Source organism: Dipodomys ordii, unplaced genomic scaffold, assembly GCF_000151885.1.
Source record: "Dipodomys ordii isolate 6190 unplaced genomic scaffold, Dord_2.0 Scaffold82, whole genome shotgun sequence".
NCBI classification, from domain to species: domain Eukaryota; kingdom Metazoa; phylum Chordata; class Mammalia; order Rodentia; family Heteromyidae; genus Dipodomys; species Dipodomys ordii.
Window position 1 is genome coordinate 4,576,153 of NW_012267298.1, and position 20,560 is coordinate 4,596,712.

The window sequence follows — 20,560 nt, forward strand, 5'->3', positions numbered from 1 at the left end:
AACACCATGAGAGCCTCCGGACATGGCATCTCCCTACATGCTGAGCAGCGCTGGGGATGCCTGTGGGGGTACTGGAGTAGGGATGGAGCTGGAGGGGGTACAGATTCTTCTCTCCTAGAAACTCTGCCCCTGGCCTGGAGAATGTAGGACCGGTAGCTATATGTGAATGTGGAGTGGTGCTAACTACTGGAAAAGGATCTCCAATGACTGAAATAAGTGGACAGTGCTGGAGGGTGATAGCAGGCGGCTAATAATCTGGCTTGGACCAGAAGGAGCATAAAAAAGTGACCAGCATAGACCACAAGCCGACCATGGCCTTTACTGACCTTGAAGCTCCTCAGTTGTGAAGCTGTGAGTGCATGGGTTTGTTAACTATGCTTTATTTTTTTCTTTTTAAAAGTAGTTATATTTCCTTTCTTCTTTCTCCATGGAGACTATATATATATATATATATATATATATATATATATATATATATATATATATATATATATATATATATACACACATGCACACACAGATATTTGCACAAGTCATATATTTTTATATACTGCTGTGTAGTGCATTTATTTTCTTCCAAAAAGTCTATCCGATTTCCGCTGTCTCTGGACCAGCGCTGATCCCCAGCCACTTTGCCACCCAGGGAAGTAACACTGAAGACAACTTAGTCTCCACCCAGACCCGTGCCCTCCATTCACTGCAGCAAAGCCCTTCATCCAGAATTCATGTATTGCTTTCTCACTTGACTGATCCTACCTTAGAAAAGGCCAGTAAGGGTCATCAGTTCTAGAAAACCTTCTGACCACACACAAAATATCCAGCCTCTAATTGCCTCTTTCTGCTTTTTGTAGTCAGCTAGTTCACTTTGCCTAGAACTTAGTAAAAGCACTCCACAGTGCGTTGATGAACAGGTACTACTATCCTAGACTCAGTATGGATGAGCTCTTATCTTCTGTAGCACTCAGTCCTATCTGAGGGCATCTCCTACTGAAGTTACATTTTATTTTCTCAGCAAAGGCTCTTGGCAAACTCAAGCATCTACATGGAGGGTGCCGCTATGTCGCTGAAGTGCTGCGTCAGAATCATAGTGTTGAAATGTACACGTCACTGCCTACAAGACAGACAATACTTGGAGAGTTAGGCTTGCACTTCCTACCAAACATGGGGAAATTTCACCTTAATTGTCTCTCTGTCTCTGTCTCTCTCCCTCATGCACATACATATTCACATGCATTTATGTCCTGGTGGCACTGATGTTTAAACTTGGCTTCACTTGCTCCTCCTCTTCTTGGTTCATATGGTGTTCTGCCACCTGAAACAGGTGTTTAACCCTACTTTTTTGCTAGTTATTTTGGAGATGGAGTTTAGTCGACTTTCTTACTTGGTCTGGCCTTGAACCACAGATCTCCAGATCTCATTCTTCTAAACAGCTGGGATTATAGGTATGAGCCACTGGTAGCTTGATTCTACCTTATGGTATTTGGTGGGAGAGAAATACAATGATACCATACAAGCCAAAAATGCCACATTCATGTTTATTAGCACTTCTAGCAAATGACTGGGTTCAGATAAGCAGGCATAGCTATCCTGGGCTCTAACTTGATATACAAAGGAGGAGGAGCAAACTGGGGTCCAATAAAAGCTGCAATATGTGGCATTATGGCAGGGGATAGCTCTTGGTAGCATAGTTGTGAGATGGGGCAGTGAGGTTCTAATTGGCCTAGTCCCTCGCTTCATTCAAGTCCATGTAAGCGTCTCCACTCTATGTGAGCTGCCACATAGCTCCTCACTACATTTCCAGTCAGTCATGGTTGGATTATTTTGTATATTACTAAAAAGTATGTCAGTACAGTATTCCCTTTTTGTATTGTTTTAGATATACTTCTGAGGAAAGCAGTGTGTATACTGTAGTCTACAGATCTCATTTTGGGATTATTTTTCCAATCCTAAATTAAAAGAGCTTGCCTTTCCTACTGAAACTATAACAGGCCTACAGAATTGGTGGAAAGCTGAAAGTCAACAAGGAAATATAACCAGATTCTCTGTCCTTCTCCAGCATCATTTCAGAAGTGTAGAACTCAGTGATGAAACATCACCACGTAATGAACCAATCAAGCAAATGAAGAAAGGCTTTGGCATCAGGCAGCAGCAGTCCCTGTAGGGAGATGCTGGTGGCCAGCGGCTGGCTGGTTACAACGCGACCTGGGCGGGAAGGCTGTGCTTCTCACCTGACGTTCTCGTAGCGATGGATGTAGATCCGGTGAAACTGGTGCTGCAGATGCTCATCCTCCACGTTCGTCATGTCATTGATCATTTCCAGGACTACAAACCGGGGCAACACAGACAACACCAGCCGCTCCTGAGAGAAACGAGACAGGAAGCCTTGTCAGCCCCCTCTACTGAGTCCTGGTGGATGTGTGGAAGGCCCTGAACTCTTAGATGAACTTCTTAATGGATTCCTAGCCCAGACCACCTTGTGGACTTGTGAAACATCTGTTGAGTACTTGCCATTTTTCACAGTGGGCTGGGTGTGGGGTATCAAATGGTGAATTAATGAATGCGGTTCCTATCGTTGTGAAACGTTACATTCCTTTTTAAATTTTTTATTATCTTTAAGTAGTTGTACAAAGAAGTTCCTATCCTACAAATAAATATATAAATACAAAGTGTCTGACAACATTGTCACCCATCACTCCTAACCTACCCCTTCTATCACTTCTTTTTAAAATTGTGATTAGGTGATTACACAAATTTCACATATTTCACAGTATTGTGGAGTAGTGATACTTAAAGTCACAAACACATTTTAACCTTCACAAGGCAAAGTGTCATTACCATCATATATAAAGCTTGTGAATTCTATGAGCTTTGACAATACAATTATTTCTTCCACCTCAGGTGATATTTATGTTTCTTTCCTTTTGCTGTTCCCTCTTTCCCTCTCATTCCTCCCTTCCTATCCCTGTCTTTGGGTTGCTTAATTCATTTTCATCTATGTCCAGTGCAGCTGATTGGCTCCTCTGTTGTATGTTTTCCCATTTCCCAATGATTCTGTGTATTCCTTCTAGCATCCCTCCCTTGCATGCACACACACACACACACACACACTCATGCATATCATATATGTGGTCAGGAACATGGAGTCATTTAGCAATGACATGACAAAATGAGTGGAAGTCCTTTGTTTCTCAAGTCCTGTTTACTTTGTCATATCTCCTTGCATTTTGGCTTTAGCATCATGTATCAGGGAGAAACTTTACATTCTAATACACAACAGACTACATGAGACTACATTTCACAGCAGACATACACATATGCATGCATGCACACATGCACATGCGTGCACACACACACGCTGAACAAGTGTGACAAGTGGCATGTAAGCACAAAACATATTAAAAGGATACGATGGTTAACGGCATAACTCGAATCAGTGATTACCAGTGACATCTCTTTGGAATTAATGGTTAAACTGAGACTTGAAAGTTTGTAATGAGCCACACTTGTATAGGTCAAGAAGCCCAGAAAATGTGAAAAATAGCAAATGTGAATGGCTTGAGGCAGAAATGAGCAATAATGTGACAGGTGGGTATCGATCAGGGGATAGGGTAACAAGGAAGGCTGTGGAGATAGATCTTGCAGCCCATTTGCCTGTAGTTCCAATTATCATGGGAAACCACTAGGTGGTACTAAGCAGAAAGGTGACCTCAACAGATCCACATTATATTTTAAACTATGGATTGTGGGGGAGATGTCCACCGGTGGGGAAGTTCCTTCAGTGGTCTTGCTGGGAGTCAGGCTGGAGCTACACAGGGCTGGTATCTAATAGAGATGGCAGGAAGGAAAGCGGACAGCCCCTAGGATGTCTGGGTTCTGAGAGTGGCAGCTGTGGCACTGATGTGGGGCCGAGAAATATAGGACAGACACTCAGTTTAAGCGGCACTAACTCCTTCTAGAAGATGAGAAGAAATGAGCCACACGTGAGCTCCTGGAAGTGGAACCCCCAAACACCTGGTAGGGCAATCTTCTTTGAGAAAGTAGCTGGTTACTTAGCAACACTAACTAAATCCCACAACAGGATCCTGTTGCAGTCACCACAACAGAGTCTGGCTTCTGACACATGGTTTTCCGTGGTGCTGAGCTGAGGTTAAGACAGACATGTTCTAATCACTGCAGATTCTCCCGTCTCTGTAGTTACAGGTGGATCTTAACATTGCCATTAGGAAACAGGTCTCACAGGTTTCACACAAAACTCTGAAAATAGACATGCAGAAATGGCTTTTGCTGTGTGGGACAGATGAGTCTAAACAAGATTAAATGACTCTGTATGATCCGAGCAGAGAACGCAACCGTGGATCCTGTGAGTCCCTGCTGGGATGCTTCGTGAGATGAGAAAAGCCCTGGGTTTTGAGCCTGTTGGAGCCATTTGGGTCCTACTTCCCACCATTTAATAGAAATGTAGCATTGGGTGAGAGGCATTAACTCTCCCTGCCTTTTCCCCTTAATGTGGCAAGAAGCAAAAAATATCTTCTCCTTTGTGGAGTGGTTATGAGACTTCAATGAAATGAGAGGCTCAAGGGACCTGGCATGGTTTCCTCTCTTTCCACTCACTCTCCTCGACTTAATCCTGCTTCTCTTGCAAAGAGCTTTATTAAGGAAGTGCTCACAGAGTGTTGTATTATGATGCTTTTCTCTCTCTCGAAAGCTGACCCATCCTGGGGCTCAGAGCTGTGTCTTTTGTGCGTGCATCTACAACATGTTCGTTTTGTGACTATCCATGCTATTTGTCTAATTCCCAGATCCTTGTGGCCCTGCGCACTCCATGGCTGCTGGGTGGGAGAGGGTGCTGAGCAAGGCTATGAGGGTCTCTGGTACCCTGGGGGGGGGAATGTTTATTAAGACACCATTCACAACACTATGAATAGCCAGAGTAAGCAAAGCAGTGAACTGGAGTATGAGGTTCGTGTGCATCTGGGACTCTGTGGTCTGTTTGTAAGGAGCTTAATTGTACATTGTGTTTTCACCCGTGATGCATTAGGGGTGATGTCTAAGAAATGATGTGGCAGGCAGACAGAAAGAACAAAGGGCTTTGCCAGGGGGAGAACCTCACAGAGCATGGCAAGGTGGTGATGCTGAGCATAAAATAATCTGGGGTGGGGGAGAGAGGCCAGGAAAGGCATCTGTTCCAAGACATGGTTAAGGAGATACCCTTCCCAGAAATCCAAGCCTCTCGATATGCTTGTGGGCTTCTCTTGTGGATCTTACACTCTGACCATCCAGCTTCATAAGAATACAACTGCACAGGCCTCCTAGACCCACTGAATTGGAGTCTGGGGAGAGGGGTGAAACGAGGGTTTGATGGTGAAGATGGTAGAGATATTTAGGCAGGACTGGGAGCTGCTGCTGACGGTGAATCAAGTGTATGGCCACTCAGAATTTACTATAATTCATAAAAGGAATTAGCAGAGAAGACTGCCTAGCTTTAATAAAACTCACCACCCAGGTTGTAAATAGCAGAGGATTCAGCACAGATTTGCCTGACTTCAAATAATAGGTTTTCTGCTGTACCAGCCATACTTCCTGCAAAATATGAGCTCGTATCCTCCCAAACTAGCCCGGAGCTCTTTAAAATCACATCCCATTGTTAAGGCCACGGAAGGGTAAATCCTGGGTTGAGAGAGAACTAACTATATGCAATGAGGCCCTGGAGTCAGAAAGAAGATGAGGGAGAAATTTCTAAAAGAAGGGGAGGAGATCCAGAAAACTGAATGAGGCAGTTGCTTGTTGACTAATTTTTACTCACATATTGCTTCATTTAATATGGTTTTAAATTTATCACATTTAAATAGCTGTACGGAAAGTTGTGCAGATGCTTATTGCCAGGAGGATATAATAGGCAAAATACTAGAAGGGGGATTTACTGAGGCGGAGCCTGGCAGTGTCCCCTTGCTAGCTACTTTTTTTTTTTTTTTTGGTCGGCTGTGGGGCTTGAACTCTGGGCCTGGGCACTGCCCCTCAGCTCTTCAGCTCAAGGTGAGCGCTCTACCACTTGAGCCACAGCACCACTTACAGTTTTCTGGTGATTTATTGGAGATAGAGTCTCATGGACTTTCCTGCCCGGGCTGGCTTTGAACCTTGATCCTCAGATCTCAGTCTCCTGAGTAGCTAGGATTACAGGCGTGAGCCACCAGCGCCCGGCCTGCTAGCTACCTTTTGCATAGCACTGAGAATCCTGCCGTTGCTTGGGTACTGCATTGAGGAACATCATGAATAACTTCACATCCTACTTATTGCTCTGAACAGCAAGGATATCTCATGGTCTCCTAGAAATGAGAGGTAAAGACCCTTCCCACAGTCACACAGCAAGGAAGGGGCTAGTGTTTACTCAGAAGATTCTAGATGAAATCTTCACTTTACCTTACCAGAGAAATCTGTTTCTACAAAGAAATATATCCCTTGAAGCCTGATTCTCTGAAGTGGAAAATGTGGAAAATTTAATTACCATTGAAATCGCATGAACGCGCCCGTCACTAAACAAAGTGTACCTGTAATGCTCAAAGGACCTTTTGCTGAACACATGAAGCCACCAAAACCCCAAACAAGCACAGGGCACAGTGAAAATGAATCAGTGACAACAGGCCAGGGATGCTTGGAATTTTTGCCACCACATATTCTGAAAGTTCAAAGCAGATTTTAAGAAGAAGCTTGACAACTTCAAATGTGTGCCTGAGGTGGGTTTTCCCCTTACGGAACTTGAGACACAGGGACATGGAATCTGTTTGAGTAAAGGATTGTCTCAAAAGCAGCTGACTGAAAGCATCGTGTGCTGTGTTCCCAGTATCAATGACGCAGATTAGCGACATGGAAAGAGATGCAGAACATATTGCTGAGAATTACATGTGTGGAAGGATCCCATTCATGAGCTACTTCCTGAATACTGCATGCCTAGAACCATCCTGGGGCTTGAACTCAGGGCCTGAGCACTGTCTCTGAGCGTTTGTGCTCAAGGCTAATGCTTTGCTACCTGAACTGAAGCTCTGCTTCAGATTCTTTGGTGGTTACCTGAGATAAGAGGCTCACGGATTTTCCTGCCTAGACTGGCTTTGAATCTCAATCCTTGGGCACTGGGCAGTAGTTCATTTTTTAATATTTTTTCTTTCCTTAGTATGGGTCTATATTTTCCTCTGATTACTGTTACTATTATTATTGTTGTTATTATTATTCAGAAGGTAAGAGCAATTCTGTGGTGATCTATCTTTGGAAGTGGCCAATTGTAACTTTGGGTGAGCCATTGCCGCTCAGCCTCACTCACAGAGGCTAGCCTCTGTCTTCTCTTCTCTCCTCTACACACACGGCAAAGATCCTGTACGGCCACCGTGTGTCATCTATGCAAAGAGGATCGTGGACTGTGGAACGGTGCTTGGGATGCTGTCGTGCTTAGGACCGTAATGACTGCCTTGAATGCACTTCCTCCCTTGCGCCCCGTCGTTAGCCCCGGGGTCCTGTTCTCTTTCAAATTTCAGGACAAATTTCATTTCTTGGTGAAGGAGATTCATCATTCCCTTTGCTATCACATGGTGCTAGTCTATTTGAATGTCAATGGGTAAACTGAGCTCTTTGAATTCATCTTTTCATATCCAAGGCCTGAGCAGAATGTTTTGGATAAGAAGACTTCAACAAAGCACGAGTAATGAATCAGCAAACAAACCACGGGTCTGAATATGAACAGTGGAATAAACCAAGCACGCCTGTGGGAAAAACAAAAACAAAAACAAAACCTGCTAACCTCAAGCACTAATAGACTTAGTGAGTTTGAATCTTCCCAGATGCCAGGCCAACATTTCCATTCTTGAACCGCCCCCCCCCCCCAATGCTGAGATGTTGGTAAAAGGTGCTGAAGGGGTGAGAGGGAAGATGGTCCTAGTTTGCTGGAGTCGAGACTGCAGCTGCCTCCAAATGGGGTGTGCAATAGCTGGTCCTAAAAACTGATGTGGCCAGAAGTCTAAGCCTTTCGACTGTAATATGCAGGGAGGGAAAAACAGCAGCGCAGAGATGCCCTGTGGCATTCCACAGAGCCCATAGAAATGTGTGAACAGCTGGGCTGGGAAGGTGGCTCAGTGGTAAGAGCACTTGCCTTGCATGCCTGAGGCCCTGGGTTCAATTCCTCAGCACCACAAAAGCAAAGAGAAAAAAAGCCGGAAGTGGCGCTGTGGCTCAAGTGGTAGAGTGCTAGCCTTGAGCTGAAGAGCTGAGGGATAGTGCTCAGGCCCAGAGTTCAGGCCCCACGACCGGACCCAAAAAAAAAAGAAATGTGTGAACAGAATGGTTTATTCACAAATGATGACCTATAAGCACGTGGGTGGGAAAGGCAGTCATTTCAAGGCACTAAAATCCAGTTTATAAGTAACTGTAGCTAAGTGAACAAATAAGCTGCCCTGTGGTCCATCAAAATGGCTGTCCATTCCTGACCTTCCGCTTCATGTGTTCCTTTCATGTTTAATTTATTTGCTCTTTTGTTCACACTCATAATTACTTGACTTTCTACAGCTTTCAGTTATTTGTCTTTAAAAATACCTGTCCCCTGGGGCTGGGAAGGTAGCTCAGTGGTAGACTGCTTGCTTCACATGCATGAGGCCCTGGGTTCGATTCCTCAGAACCACATCAACAGAAAAAGCCAGAAGGGGTGCTGTGGTTTAAGTGGTAGAGCACTAGCCTTGTGCTGAAGAGCTGAGGGACAGCGCCCAGGCCCAGACTTCAAGCCCCACGAACAAACCTCTCCCACTTGAATGTGAGCTCTGGGAAGAGGCACACAGAACTCCTTTTGTTGAGCACACCTGCCCTAGTACCTAGACAAGTACCTGGTACATGAAAGGTTTCCAGTGTTTATCTGTTGTATACAGTCTCTGCAGTGATGGTCTTTATTTAATTGACTCTTGCATTTTCAATCCATTGTTCTGCAACTAGTAACTATAAACTAAGAGTATATCATACCACAGAGTGGAAAAATATACCTTATGAAGGTACTGATGGCTGAAACACTAATCTAAAATATATATAGCCCTGTGTTCAGATGGCATTCTATATTTCACTAGATTTATGGATGATTTCATCTTTGCTATCATCTGTTTTCCCTTTAATTTAGCAATTACAATGTCAGTTCATTGTCCAGAGAAATCTTCATGACGATTTTTATTCTTAAAGGCAAAAGAAATCACAATTTTTACACTCTTCATTTAACCTTCTTCCTTATTAAATATTTATATTTGTGTGACATTTGAGAGGCAATAAAGAATAAAGCATCTGTAAAAGCTGTAACTCTAAAATTCCTGTAACAGTGTTTAATGCCAAGGACAGCAGAGGTTGTGTGTGTGTGTGTGTGTGTGTGTGTGTGTGTGTAATATCATGATGTCTTTGTGGATAGGGAGATAGGTAGATATTAATTAGATAATCGTAGAAATAGTTGTACAGCTACTTCAATCACAGATGTAAATGAAAGAGACATACTTAGTGAATTCAAAGTCCACTGTGGGTGTGATTAATTTTGATGAGCATTTAGTTAATTGGAGTGTACAAGCATTCATGTGTGCCCGAGTGCCTGTGCACGTGCTGGCAGGTGTGAGAGAACATTGTGTCAAGGCCGAGTGGAAACGAAAGTAATAACTGTCTTGAGAGCCCACGAGAAGGACCATGGCTTGTGTGCAGTAGAGTGAAATGGAATAGATCAAAGTGAGGTGATGAAAAGGGGTCTTTATCTCTAGAGTAATGAGTTTGTTTGGCAATAAGATACATAATCAGAGTGGATAGTTTTCCCCTGAGGCAGGTATAAAGCTTTATTTACTCTGGTGTGACAAATGAAACCAGCAGCTATGATGTACTGCCCACCTTCCCTACATTTGTCAGGTGTTGCTACCTGAGGGGAACACTGACTGCAGCCCAGCCTTTCAAAGCTCTGTGGTGGGATTCCCTGACGAAAGGTACAGTTAGTGTTAATTCCATTTGTCTATTTTCACTTGCAACCCTCTTGTTTGGGATTATAGCCAAAAATCATTTCTATCTATGCTTTCTCTAGTAGTTTTGTCATTTGGGATCCTACATATGTCTAATCAATCTGGAATTTTTGTTACATGATGTGAGACAATGACCACATTTTATTCCTCTGCGGGTAGATAATCAGTTTCCCCAGCACCATTTATTAATGACTGCATCCTTTATTCATTTTGTGCTACTGAAGTACGCGGAAGATCAGTAGCTCTTGTCTGGATCCACAAAGCCGAATCAAACCAAACCTATGTCTTCTTCTTTGGATGATCATCACCAAGCAAATCAAGATTGCTGTCTGACCATCTGCCACCTACTGTCTTACTCAAAGCCGTACATGCACAGGGAGAAGGTTTCTACCACTACGTAGGCAGAGGCAGGACTGACACAACTAGAAAGAGCCTGGCGATGGCTGGGCTGGTGGTGGACATGATGACTGCCTTGTCTGGCCAAGGGAAGCTGAATTGGATGACTACTTCCACAAGACTATCAACAGTGGGAAGTTGAATGCACTTTGAACAGAGGGCCCATGAAATTCTGTATATGAACAAGCTGGGCTTGCGAGGTAGTCTGACCGTGAACATAGTGGAAGCCTGGGAAAGCTAGTGCTGAACCCTATATGACTGCATGACTAGCATCTCTGACATTTCTCAGTCATGGCTCCACAGACAGCTGACTTGGCTCTGGCTCCACACAGCCCCCAGTTTTGATCATGTCACATCCCAAATGTGAACGCTGCTGTTCTTAAGCGGCATGCCGAAGCCCTTATAGTACTTGATGACTACGCTTTGAGACACCAGCCTTTTCTTTCCCTACTCTCCTCCACTCTACTTCTTGACAAACAGCACATTGAGGGTTTTCTTTCCTTAACATTCTCAATCACATTCTTGACCGTCTTCACAAATCTCTCCTCGGTGCCGTGCTGAATTCCACGCGTCTTTTGTGGCACTGTGAAGTCATTTGAGCACCATGCACAAGGAGAGCTAGCTCCTACCTTCTGTCTCTCCTTCCCCCCTTGTGAGGCCTGACACACAACCATGTTGTTTACCTAACCAGGCTACTCATGCAACGAAGACAGCAGGGAATCAGTTACGTTCACGACCAGATCCTCTACCATTTTAGCACTTGAAAGTTAGTAGGTGCTAAGTAGATAGCTCGTTGGCAAGCTTGTTAAGAGTGCGTCGGCAAGTGTTCTAGGAAAAAGGAACTGGATCCAACTCCTGACTGCATCCTCCACGGTGGCTCATAGTGTCTCTGGAATAGAATGTTCAAGAATTACTTCTAAGTGGCAACACTCTTTCACTCCTCAAGTGTCATGTGGTCTACGCATTCATGGGAGAATTTGCAAATAAATATTCCAAAGTGAATTCTGCAGCAGCCGGGCTTGCCAGGCTGTAGCCATTTGTGCCCCTGGCAACTTTCCCAGGTCTTCCCAATGAGAAGCATTTTCTGCAAGACGATGAGAATTTGCCTGGAGTCTGCTTATAAAAGCCCATTTCCAACACTTTTGTGTCTCTTGGATTTGTTCACTGCTCAAGAAACATCATTCAACTCCCCTGAAAACACAATCTGAAAGAAAATAAGAAATCCCTAGCTCTTTCTGAGGCTCAATCTATGCTTTGCTGGCTTTGGAGATCACAAGCCCAGAAGTTAGGGCCTGGGTGGCCTGGAGTTCTCATTCTGCATAACTTCTTTTCATTTGCAAGAAGACAGACCCACAGGCTGCTTCAAAGTCCATCAGTATCTCCTGTCTGGATTTCCCCCATCGCTCATACAACATCTTCTATTCATCTCCTCAAAATGGCTTCACAGCAGCCACTGGCACCAGAACACCCTGAGGAAAGTCAAGGTGAACACTGTGTGAGACTCAGGAGTTGTATTTCATGCAATTGATTTTTTTTTTTTTTTGGAGTAGAACCAGCCCTGTGATACTGACCAGGCTTCTGGACACTATGCTTCTGACTGGGTTCAGGAAGCCATTGCTTCTTTATAGTTCTTACTGACCAGAGACCTCTGCTCCACTTTTCTCATTCCACTGCTGGCAAAGCAGTGAAAACTACAGCCAGGGTCCAGGCTCTAGAGAGACGCTTGTCTTGGAGTTAGAGGCTATATCTTTGTAATTGATCATGCGCTTTGTAGCTTGCCATGTGCTTCACATCCTTAGTCACATTTATTATCATACTGGCTGTTTTCTTATAGCCACTATGTAATGTATGAAGAAACTGAAAATCAGAGCTCACATTGTACAACCCAAAATCATGTATTTGAAAAATGTACAGTGGAGATCAAAACTCATGCTCTTTCTCTCTCTGAAATGTGGATCATAATTCATCCACTTCATTATTTATTCACCAAGTCAGTGGAGAGCATCAGAAAACGAAACAGTCTCTCTGAGGAACTAATGTTGCAAAGGCAATCAACCAACCATAGAGAGGATTAAGGGGAACTGGCAGCTGCTTTGGCTGAAGGGCCAAGGAAGGAGTCTTCAAGGAGGGCTGAGACATGAGCAGCTGGCCTGCAGGAAAGGTAAGGAAGGGGCGTTAGGCACAGGGCAGCAGGTACTGAGGCAATGGTATACAACCTTCCATTGAAATCACTCATTCAACACATTTTTATTGCGACCAGGTGGTGTGTTAGATGTAACAAATGCAGAGGAGGTCGAGGCAGACAGGACCCTGGGCCTCATGGGGGCTTATGGGCTTAATCCTAGAGGTGACAGTTAAGAAAGGTGAAAGGTGATGGTCCTATTAGGGAGGTTGGATCAAGGTGACTAAGAGCTTGATCAGCAGGGTGACAAAGTTAGTTGCCAATTACTGCTAGAAATCTACGCTGACAACCCAAGGATGGAGTGCAGGCTGAGGTACCCGTAATGAGGGTGAAAATAGGAAAGAAGAGAAGCTGGGACTCAACACACTTTACTATCTAGACTCAGCCCAAGAAAAAGACTAAGTGGCCAGGAAGATTCACTGGGAGCTCGGTATCTAGTCTGAGAGTACGCATGTGCATGCTCTTAGGCTAGAGCGCCTCCCTCCACCATCTTGAGCCAGGTGGTTACCCAGGCTTCTCACACTCCTTGGTTGATTCTTATCTGAACCTCGGATGCCTTCTCCAACTGCCCTGCTGAAGACACCCCATGTCTATACAGCTCACCTCCCCCCTGTCTTCCCATGTGAGGTAGATCAACTTTGTCCTACCTCACTGAAATCCATGACATCCTCAGAACCAGGTGCTGGGCTAGGTGAGTGTGATTAGGGGCTCTCTGCTTGAACACTTGTCTGGTTTAAAGGAGGCAAAGTCCCAGGAGAGTAAATGAAGGGCACTAGAAGATGGACTTGATCAGATAGCCAGTGCATGCTTGAGGGGGGAACAGATAAATAAAAGGCAACTCTGGGAATCAGGCCAGCCATGAGTATATAGCACTAAAAGGACAGAGACAAATCAGGGAAGTGGAGGTGACGTTGGCAGGTGACTTTCAGGATGACTGAGGACAGGAGTCAGGGACCTGGCCTAGTGAGAGGCTCTGGGTTTGAGCAAAATCAATTTCTACCTCCTCACATTTAATCAACAAGACTACTAATACTCTACTGTGAATATATACCACATTAAAAAAAAAGTCTATTTGTTCCTTGTAGGGAGGGCATCTGTGCTATTTCCTTAACTTGGTTATTATAAGTAGTGCCACAATGAACACCAGGGTGCAGGTGATTTTGTTGTATCCTGTCCTGCAATCATTCCTATTAAAAGCCTAGGAGTAGTATGGTTGGATTTCCATATTAACTCCTGTAGTTTTTTCCAACACATGCAGAGTCATGTGCATATATACAAAAGTCAAGTTGGCTAAACTGTAGTATCTGCAGGAGTAACACATCATGGTGTCAATCCTTTGAACAATGAGAAGTTTAAGAAAATGACTATCAGGAACTAACGGGAGATGGGTGGATGAGTGGAAAATGGAACAGTGGATGAATATAGGCTTACTACTCCATGTTTGTGTGTGAGAAACTTGATGTGACTTGCAGGGGAAAGAGTAGGTGGGAAGGAGGGAATGATGGTTGGGTTGACTCTGACCACAATGCACTGTACACATAAATGGACAGGCCAAATTAGAACCCCCTCTTTATGGTTATTTGAAGATTAAATTTTTTAAAAATCTTGATATTTTGAAATTTTTACTTGTTATTATGGAGGTGATGTACAGAGAGGTTACAATTACATGATTCAGGTAAAGCATACATTGCCTTTTGTACATACAGTGTCTTCTGTTTCCTTCCTCTCTCCCAGTCCCTCCCTCCCTTCTCCACCCATGAGCTGTAGAGTTCACTTTCATCAATATCCGGTGAGCTCCATTGCTACGTTCTTCAACTTTTCTCCCTAGAGTTCTGGGCCCTCTCTCACCCTCCAATGAATAGACTGTACATAAAGTAGACAGAATCATCAAAAACTAAAAAAGAAAAAATTCTTTTGTTCCCATATCTTGGGGTTCGTTTGAGTTGTATATTATTTTATATACATAGGAAGAGGCATTTAGGCATTGTATCTTTATAGTTCTCTAATACTATCCTCTTTTGGTCTCACTGTGTGTATCTAGAATCTTGTGTAATTTGTCATATTCCAGCACGTTTTAGATCTCACCTCTACATATCATAGAGAACATGTGCCATTTGTCTCTCTGAGCTGGGCTTACCTTCCTTAACGTGATTTGCTCTAATTCCATCCATTTCCCTACAAATGACATTATTTTAAATTTCATTGTATATAGGTACCACATTTTTTTGATCCACTCATCTGCTGAGGGGCATCTGAGATGTTTTGTATCACAGCTATTTTGAATAATATAATAGTGAACATGAATGTACAAATATCTTTACATTATCTTGGCTTATGATGTTCTGGGTACATGCCAGGAGTGGTCTGGCTGGGTTGTAGGGAAGATCAATGTTTAGTTTTTTTGAGGAACCTCCAGACTGCTATCCAGAATAGTTGTACTCGTTTACATTCCCACCTACAGTGCAGAAGGGTTCTTTTCTCCCCACATCCCTGCCAACGTTTGTTGATGTTTGAATTCACCATATTGGCCACTTATTGGGGTAAGAAAGAATCTCAGAGTTGTTTTGATTTGCATTTCCTTTATGACTAGTGATGATGAGCAAAAGAAAACCCCCACAAAGAAACCAAACCTTAATATTAAAAAAAAATCTAATTCAACTAAGTTGAACCATTCCTTCCTACTTCTGACATAAAGCCCTTTGCTTTCTGCAACAATTTCCCCATTTATGAGTTGACGGTGTAATAGCTTCTGTTTTGTAGAATTGGTGTCAGGTTAAATGAGTTAATATCTGTCAAAGAATTAGATACTGTCTAACACATTAGAACCACAGTGCAAATGTTTCTTAAGTTCACTGGCAAGCACACTCTACTTCAAGCATTGTTTTAGAATTCTAATTATATATTGTTGCTAAACCTTCTGAGTTTTAGAGAAGCGGCATTGCACAGGAAGTAGAGCAAAAGTGAGCAGACATAACAGATAGAATTGTACCACACCGTGAAAAAACCTCCAGTAGCATTGTTGATCATTTAAATAAAACGAAATCAAAACTGTTTGCTGTCAAAGTCTTGACTGTGGCATTTCAGTTTATCTTTTAAAGGTTTTATTTGAGGGAAATAGTCACCCAGGATTGTTTCTGAAAGCTAACTGTGAACAGAGCTGCACAGAAGCTATGGTTTAATTAGTTTCTGAAAGCATGTTCTGGGTACAATTCAGCAAGAGGTTGAAAGACTGCCTAACATCCCTAAGTCCCTATCTACTTGTTGTTTCATTCTGCTCAGACACATAAGGACTGATGAGTTCTGGAGACAAGCAAGCTCGAGTTGGATGTTGAACTGTGCTGAGACACGACCTGTGGTAGCCTCTGTTTCTTCATTTACAGAATGCAAATCATATTTATTTTTGCTTCCCAAGATACTTTAGACACAGGTCTATGATACAGACACAGGTCATGGTATACCGTGGATGCTCACTCAGTAGCTATAGCTATCAGAGATGTTGTTTTCACTCATCCCTGAGCCTGGATTACACTAGTGTCTGCATTCTATGATATGGAGTACAATCAAAAGGAGGAGACACAACTTAGGTTTCAGGAGTTTCCTTCCTTTTTCATAAAGATAACAAAGAATTTTTGACCCAGATTGGAAACAGTATCCTTATTGGTTCAATTGTTCAGTCATTATTGAAAGCTCACCGAGAGCCCAGAGACCCCCTGTACAAGGAAGAAGAAGCACGCTGCCACAGACCACAGCTTACATTCTGGAATTTAACTGTGTGACCTTAAGCAGATGAGTTAACCTCTCCAAGCCTCATTCCTCATCTGTGAGTTGATAATATTGGACCAATTGTCAGAATGTGATGAGATATTGTTTGTTAACTTCTTTATTGTTATTGTAAAGGTGATGTAGAGAGGAATTGTTTATATAAGTCACATACAGATAGATTACATTTCTTTTTGGACAATGTCATCCTTTCCCTCCCTCACTCTCTCTCTGTTTTTCCCTTCCATCCCAAACTACAAGATGCATAGTTCATTTCAACATGTCTAGTGAGTAACACTGCTGCATTTCTTCACCATTTGTTCTGTGTCCCCCTTGCCCTCCCAAAGACAGAAAAATGAACACATGAGACAAAAAGAAAAATAAATTAAAACATCAACAAAGGGAAAATTCCCTCTATTTCCATTTCCTGACATTCATTTTGATAAATATTATTTTATACAATCAGATGCACATAGCTATTGCCCATTTGTGATCTCCTAAAGATATCCTCCTTTGATCTCACTGATGAATGTGTAGAGACCTGTATAATTTAACATATCCCAGTGTATTAAGACTACACAGAGCTTCCCTATAACCTAGCAATTCCACTCTTGAGCATTTATCCAACAGAACACAAACAAGGTCACACCAAAACTACGATCACAACCATGTTCATTGCGACACTACTTACCATAGCCAAGATATGGAACCAACCCAGATGCCCCTCAGTGGACAAATGGATCAAGGAAATGTGGTATATATACACAATGGAATTCTGCTCTTCGATCAGAAAGAATGATAATGTACCATTTGTAAGGAAATGGAAAGACTTGGAAAAAAATTATATTAAGTGAAGTAAGCCAGACCCAGAGAAACAGAGGTTGCATGGTTTCCCTCATCTGTGGTAACTAGAGTGTGCCTATGAATCCACAAGTAAACTCACAGGATGGTAAGAGATGTGCTTGTGCAATGTGCTTGATTAGCAGCAGGGCACATGGTGGAGCTGGAGGCTAGCGTGTGAGCAGGAAGTGCGGACTGGGTCACATCAGGCAGGGAAGCAGGAGGTTCTTTGTGAGTCGAAGATTTCATATAATTATAAAAGACCTGGAAGTTGTTCTGTTTCAAGACTGCCACCATTGATTGGCAGGTTTAAATAATATAAAATGAAGACATAATTCCTCATCTCTTCACAGGTAACTACCAGATAGAAGACCTTGCAGAGTGCACACCTCTCTCCCTTCCCCCACCCGTCACGTCACTAGTTCGTCCGAAGTGGAATGATCCACGACAAGGCCACATGGGCCTCTGCCCTCAGTCTTACCCGCCCTGTGCCAGCCTCTATTTGAGTTCTAGTGTGCTAAAGTACTATTTGTAACATGAAATAAAAGGAAGGCACTCTTTTCAGTAATAAAATGATAAGCCACCGGCAGTGTGACACTCAAGTAAAAGGCTGCACTCGTCCGAAAGGAAATCAGTCAAATGTGAGAAGTAACAAGTATATTTGCTGAGTCCACAGCACATCAGGCCCTGAATTCACCGTTAAGCAGCTCCTGGGAAGGGGGAGGAGCTTTTCTTTTAAGCGCTTCTTAGGCTGACCGACTTCAAAATCTTTTTAGAGCATGTACGAAGGTCTTTCTAAAAGACAAGTTCTGCCATGTTTCTCACCCTCAGAAAACACTTCCAGGCACTATGTCATTAAGACCTAGGTGGAGGGAGAGTTTTACATGTGGACTCTGTTGGCACCCAGACCCTGAATTATTATTTGGGATGTTGCTGTGAAGGTGTTTTGGGGGGTAGAGATTAACATTTCAATTGATGGATTTAGTGGAAAATCAAGTTGCTCTTCCTAATGTGGGTGGCCCTCAGCTAATCAGGTTAAGGCCTAAACAGAACAATAAGACTGACCTCCCACAGCAAGCAGAAAAATGCTCTGCAACAGCTGCACTTGGAATTCCAAGTCTCTGGGTCTCTCATGCAAAGGCCCTAGGACGTGAATGGAAGATTTGGGAATTGCCAACCTCTGAAACTGCATGAGTCAAGTGCTTAAAATAAATTACCTCTGCAAGAAAATCCTCTCTCCTCTCCCTGTTTCTATCAGACACATATTAAAAACAGTAATGCATCCTGTACATTACTGTATATCTCTGCCCTTTCTCCTTTCCATTGCTCCATGATTGCAATTCTGAAGAGAAGTTTGTGTTGGTATTTATTTATTCAAAGCATCCTTCACGACATATTTTTCAAGCTCTTTTTTTGGTAGAAGGATGTAATTTAATAAAGAAAATGGTGCTGCTTTTACAGAGTTCCAGTCAAGTTAGTAGGGATATCTGGAAGTGTTGAGTACGGACCGTGATGGATGGAGGGCCTAGGATGGTGCAAGCTCAACTCAGCCCAACTAAAGTCACCTGAGTTCCAGCCAGAGAAGGCTTCCTGGAGGGGGTAACACTGGAGCTGAGATTGGTGGGGGCAATCAGGATTCAGCTGGATGGCCAAGAGGGCGAAAGTATATGAGTGAAGCAGAGGGAGATGAGGCACGCATGGAGCTACAGGCAGGTGAATGAAGCTATCAGGGTCTAAGATGGGGAACAAAATGTCATCCGGAAGGCTACAAGAAGCCATATTATATTATGTGGAAATGTATTTTGCACAGAGTTCAGTAAGTACGTGGTTCTATGAACTTTCAAGCACTAAATACACTGTTCTCTATAACTTAGACCTAAAAGCAGAACTGTCAGTAGCCCCCAAACCTTCGTTCCTTCATCTAGTACTACTCTTGCTAGAAAGGGAGAAAGCCAGGCACCAGTGGTTCAGGGCCTTCACCCTAGCTAGTCAGGAGGCTGAGATCTGACCATTCAAAGCCAGCATGCTTATAAAAGTCTGTAAAACTCTTATCTCCAATAAACTAACAAAAAAAGCTGCAAGTGGCACTGTGGCTCAGGTGATAGAGCACTAGCCTTGAGCAAAAGAAGTTCAGGGACAATGCTCAGGCCTGAGTTCAAGCTTTAGGACTGACAAAAACAAAGAAGTGGGGAAGGAATCATCTCACCAAATAGGGGGAATAGTGATCACATTGACATACTCATCAATAATGAGGTGGCACTTACAAGGTGCCATGTCCAAGCAAAGATCATTCATTTAGTCTTTACCACAACTGATAGGGTAGGCGTGAGAACATCATTGTTTCAGAGACATCGAAATTCAGGCACAATGAAGTTAGATAGCTGTCTCAAGGGTACAGAACACATACATGGGGGCATCTAGGTGTGGCCTCAGGTATATGCCCTTATTTGTGAATTCTAAACACCAAGATCTATGTTATGAGGTCTGATTTGGAAACTGTCCCGCTCCCTAATTTACTATACAGTATCATCTGCTGCTTATTCATGCAGCTGAGGAATTGTTACTTAATGGTAGTAAGGAGTGAGCCCGAAATTGGCATCGTGGTCTGTTCTCAACAAGGTAGTAGAGAAGCCTCATTTGGTTGGCAGTTTAGACAGAAAGCAACTTTGCTATATTAGAACAATCAAAACAAACAAGACCAAAGAAGCATCATGACAGAAATTAGCCCAGGGCTAATTTGCCTATTCCAAAGAGATGCGAAGATAATAGAGGTAAAATCTGAAATGCTTTGGAGAGTTGGGATTCCTAGACCAGACACTGTATTTTTTTCTCTGTTTTGGAGCTTCTTGTGTTACAACCACCCAGTATGTTCTCCTACATGTCTAGTTCACTGCACATCTGGAGCAATGGACACTTGTGGGCCCTCACTTCCTCAACTTCCCCATAGTCACTGACACTACTCCATCATTCTCACTGACGCTACTCCATCATCCTCACTAATGGTATCATGCTCACTGACGCTGCTCCATCATCCTCACTGACGCTACCCCATCATCCTCACTGACGCTGCTCCATCATCCTCACTGACGCTACGCCATCATCCTCACTGACGCTACTCCATCATCCTCACTGACGCTGCTCCATCATCCTCACTGATGCTGCTCCATCATCCTCACTAATGGTATCATGCTCACTGATGCTACTCCATCATCCTCACTGACGCTATGCCATCATCCTCACTGATGCTACTTACTCCATCATCCTCACTGATGCTGCTCCATCATCCTCACTGACGCTGCTCCATCATCCTCACTGACGCTGCTCCATCATCCTCACTAATGGTACTCCATCATTCTCACTAATGGTACTCCATCAT

General features: G+C 43.3%; 1 protein-coding gene across 2 annotated transcripts in view; it reads right to left on the minus strand.

Annotated features, from left to right (window-relative positions):
- Positions 1-20,560, minus strand: part of Adcy8 (adenylate cyclase 8 (brain)) — a 221,541-nt gene that overhangs the window by 136,332 nt on the left and 64,649 nt on the right. For both annotated transcript variants that reach the window (XM_013025152.1, XM_013025151.1), the window contains exon 3: positions 2,229-2,359. In XM_013025152.1, the coding sequence (XP_012880606.1) occupies positions 2,229-2,359 (131 nt within the window). The remainder of the gene's footprint in view (positions 1-2,228; positions 2,360-20,560) is intronic.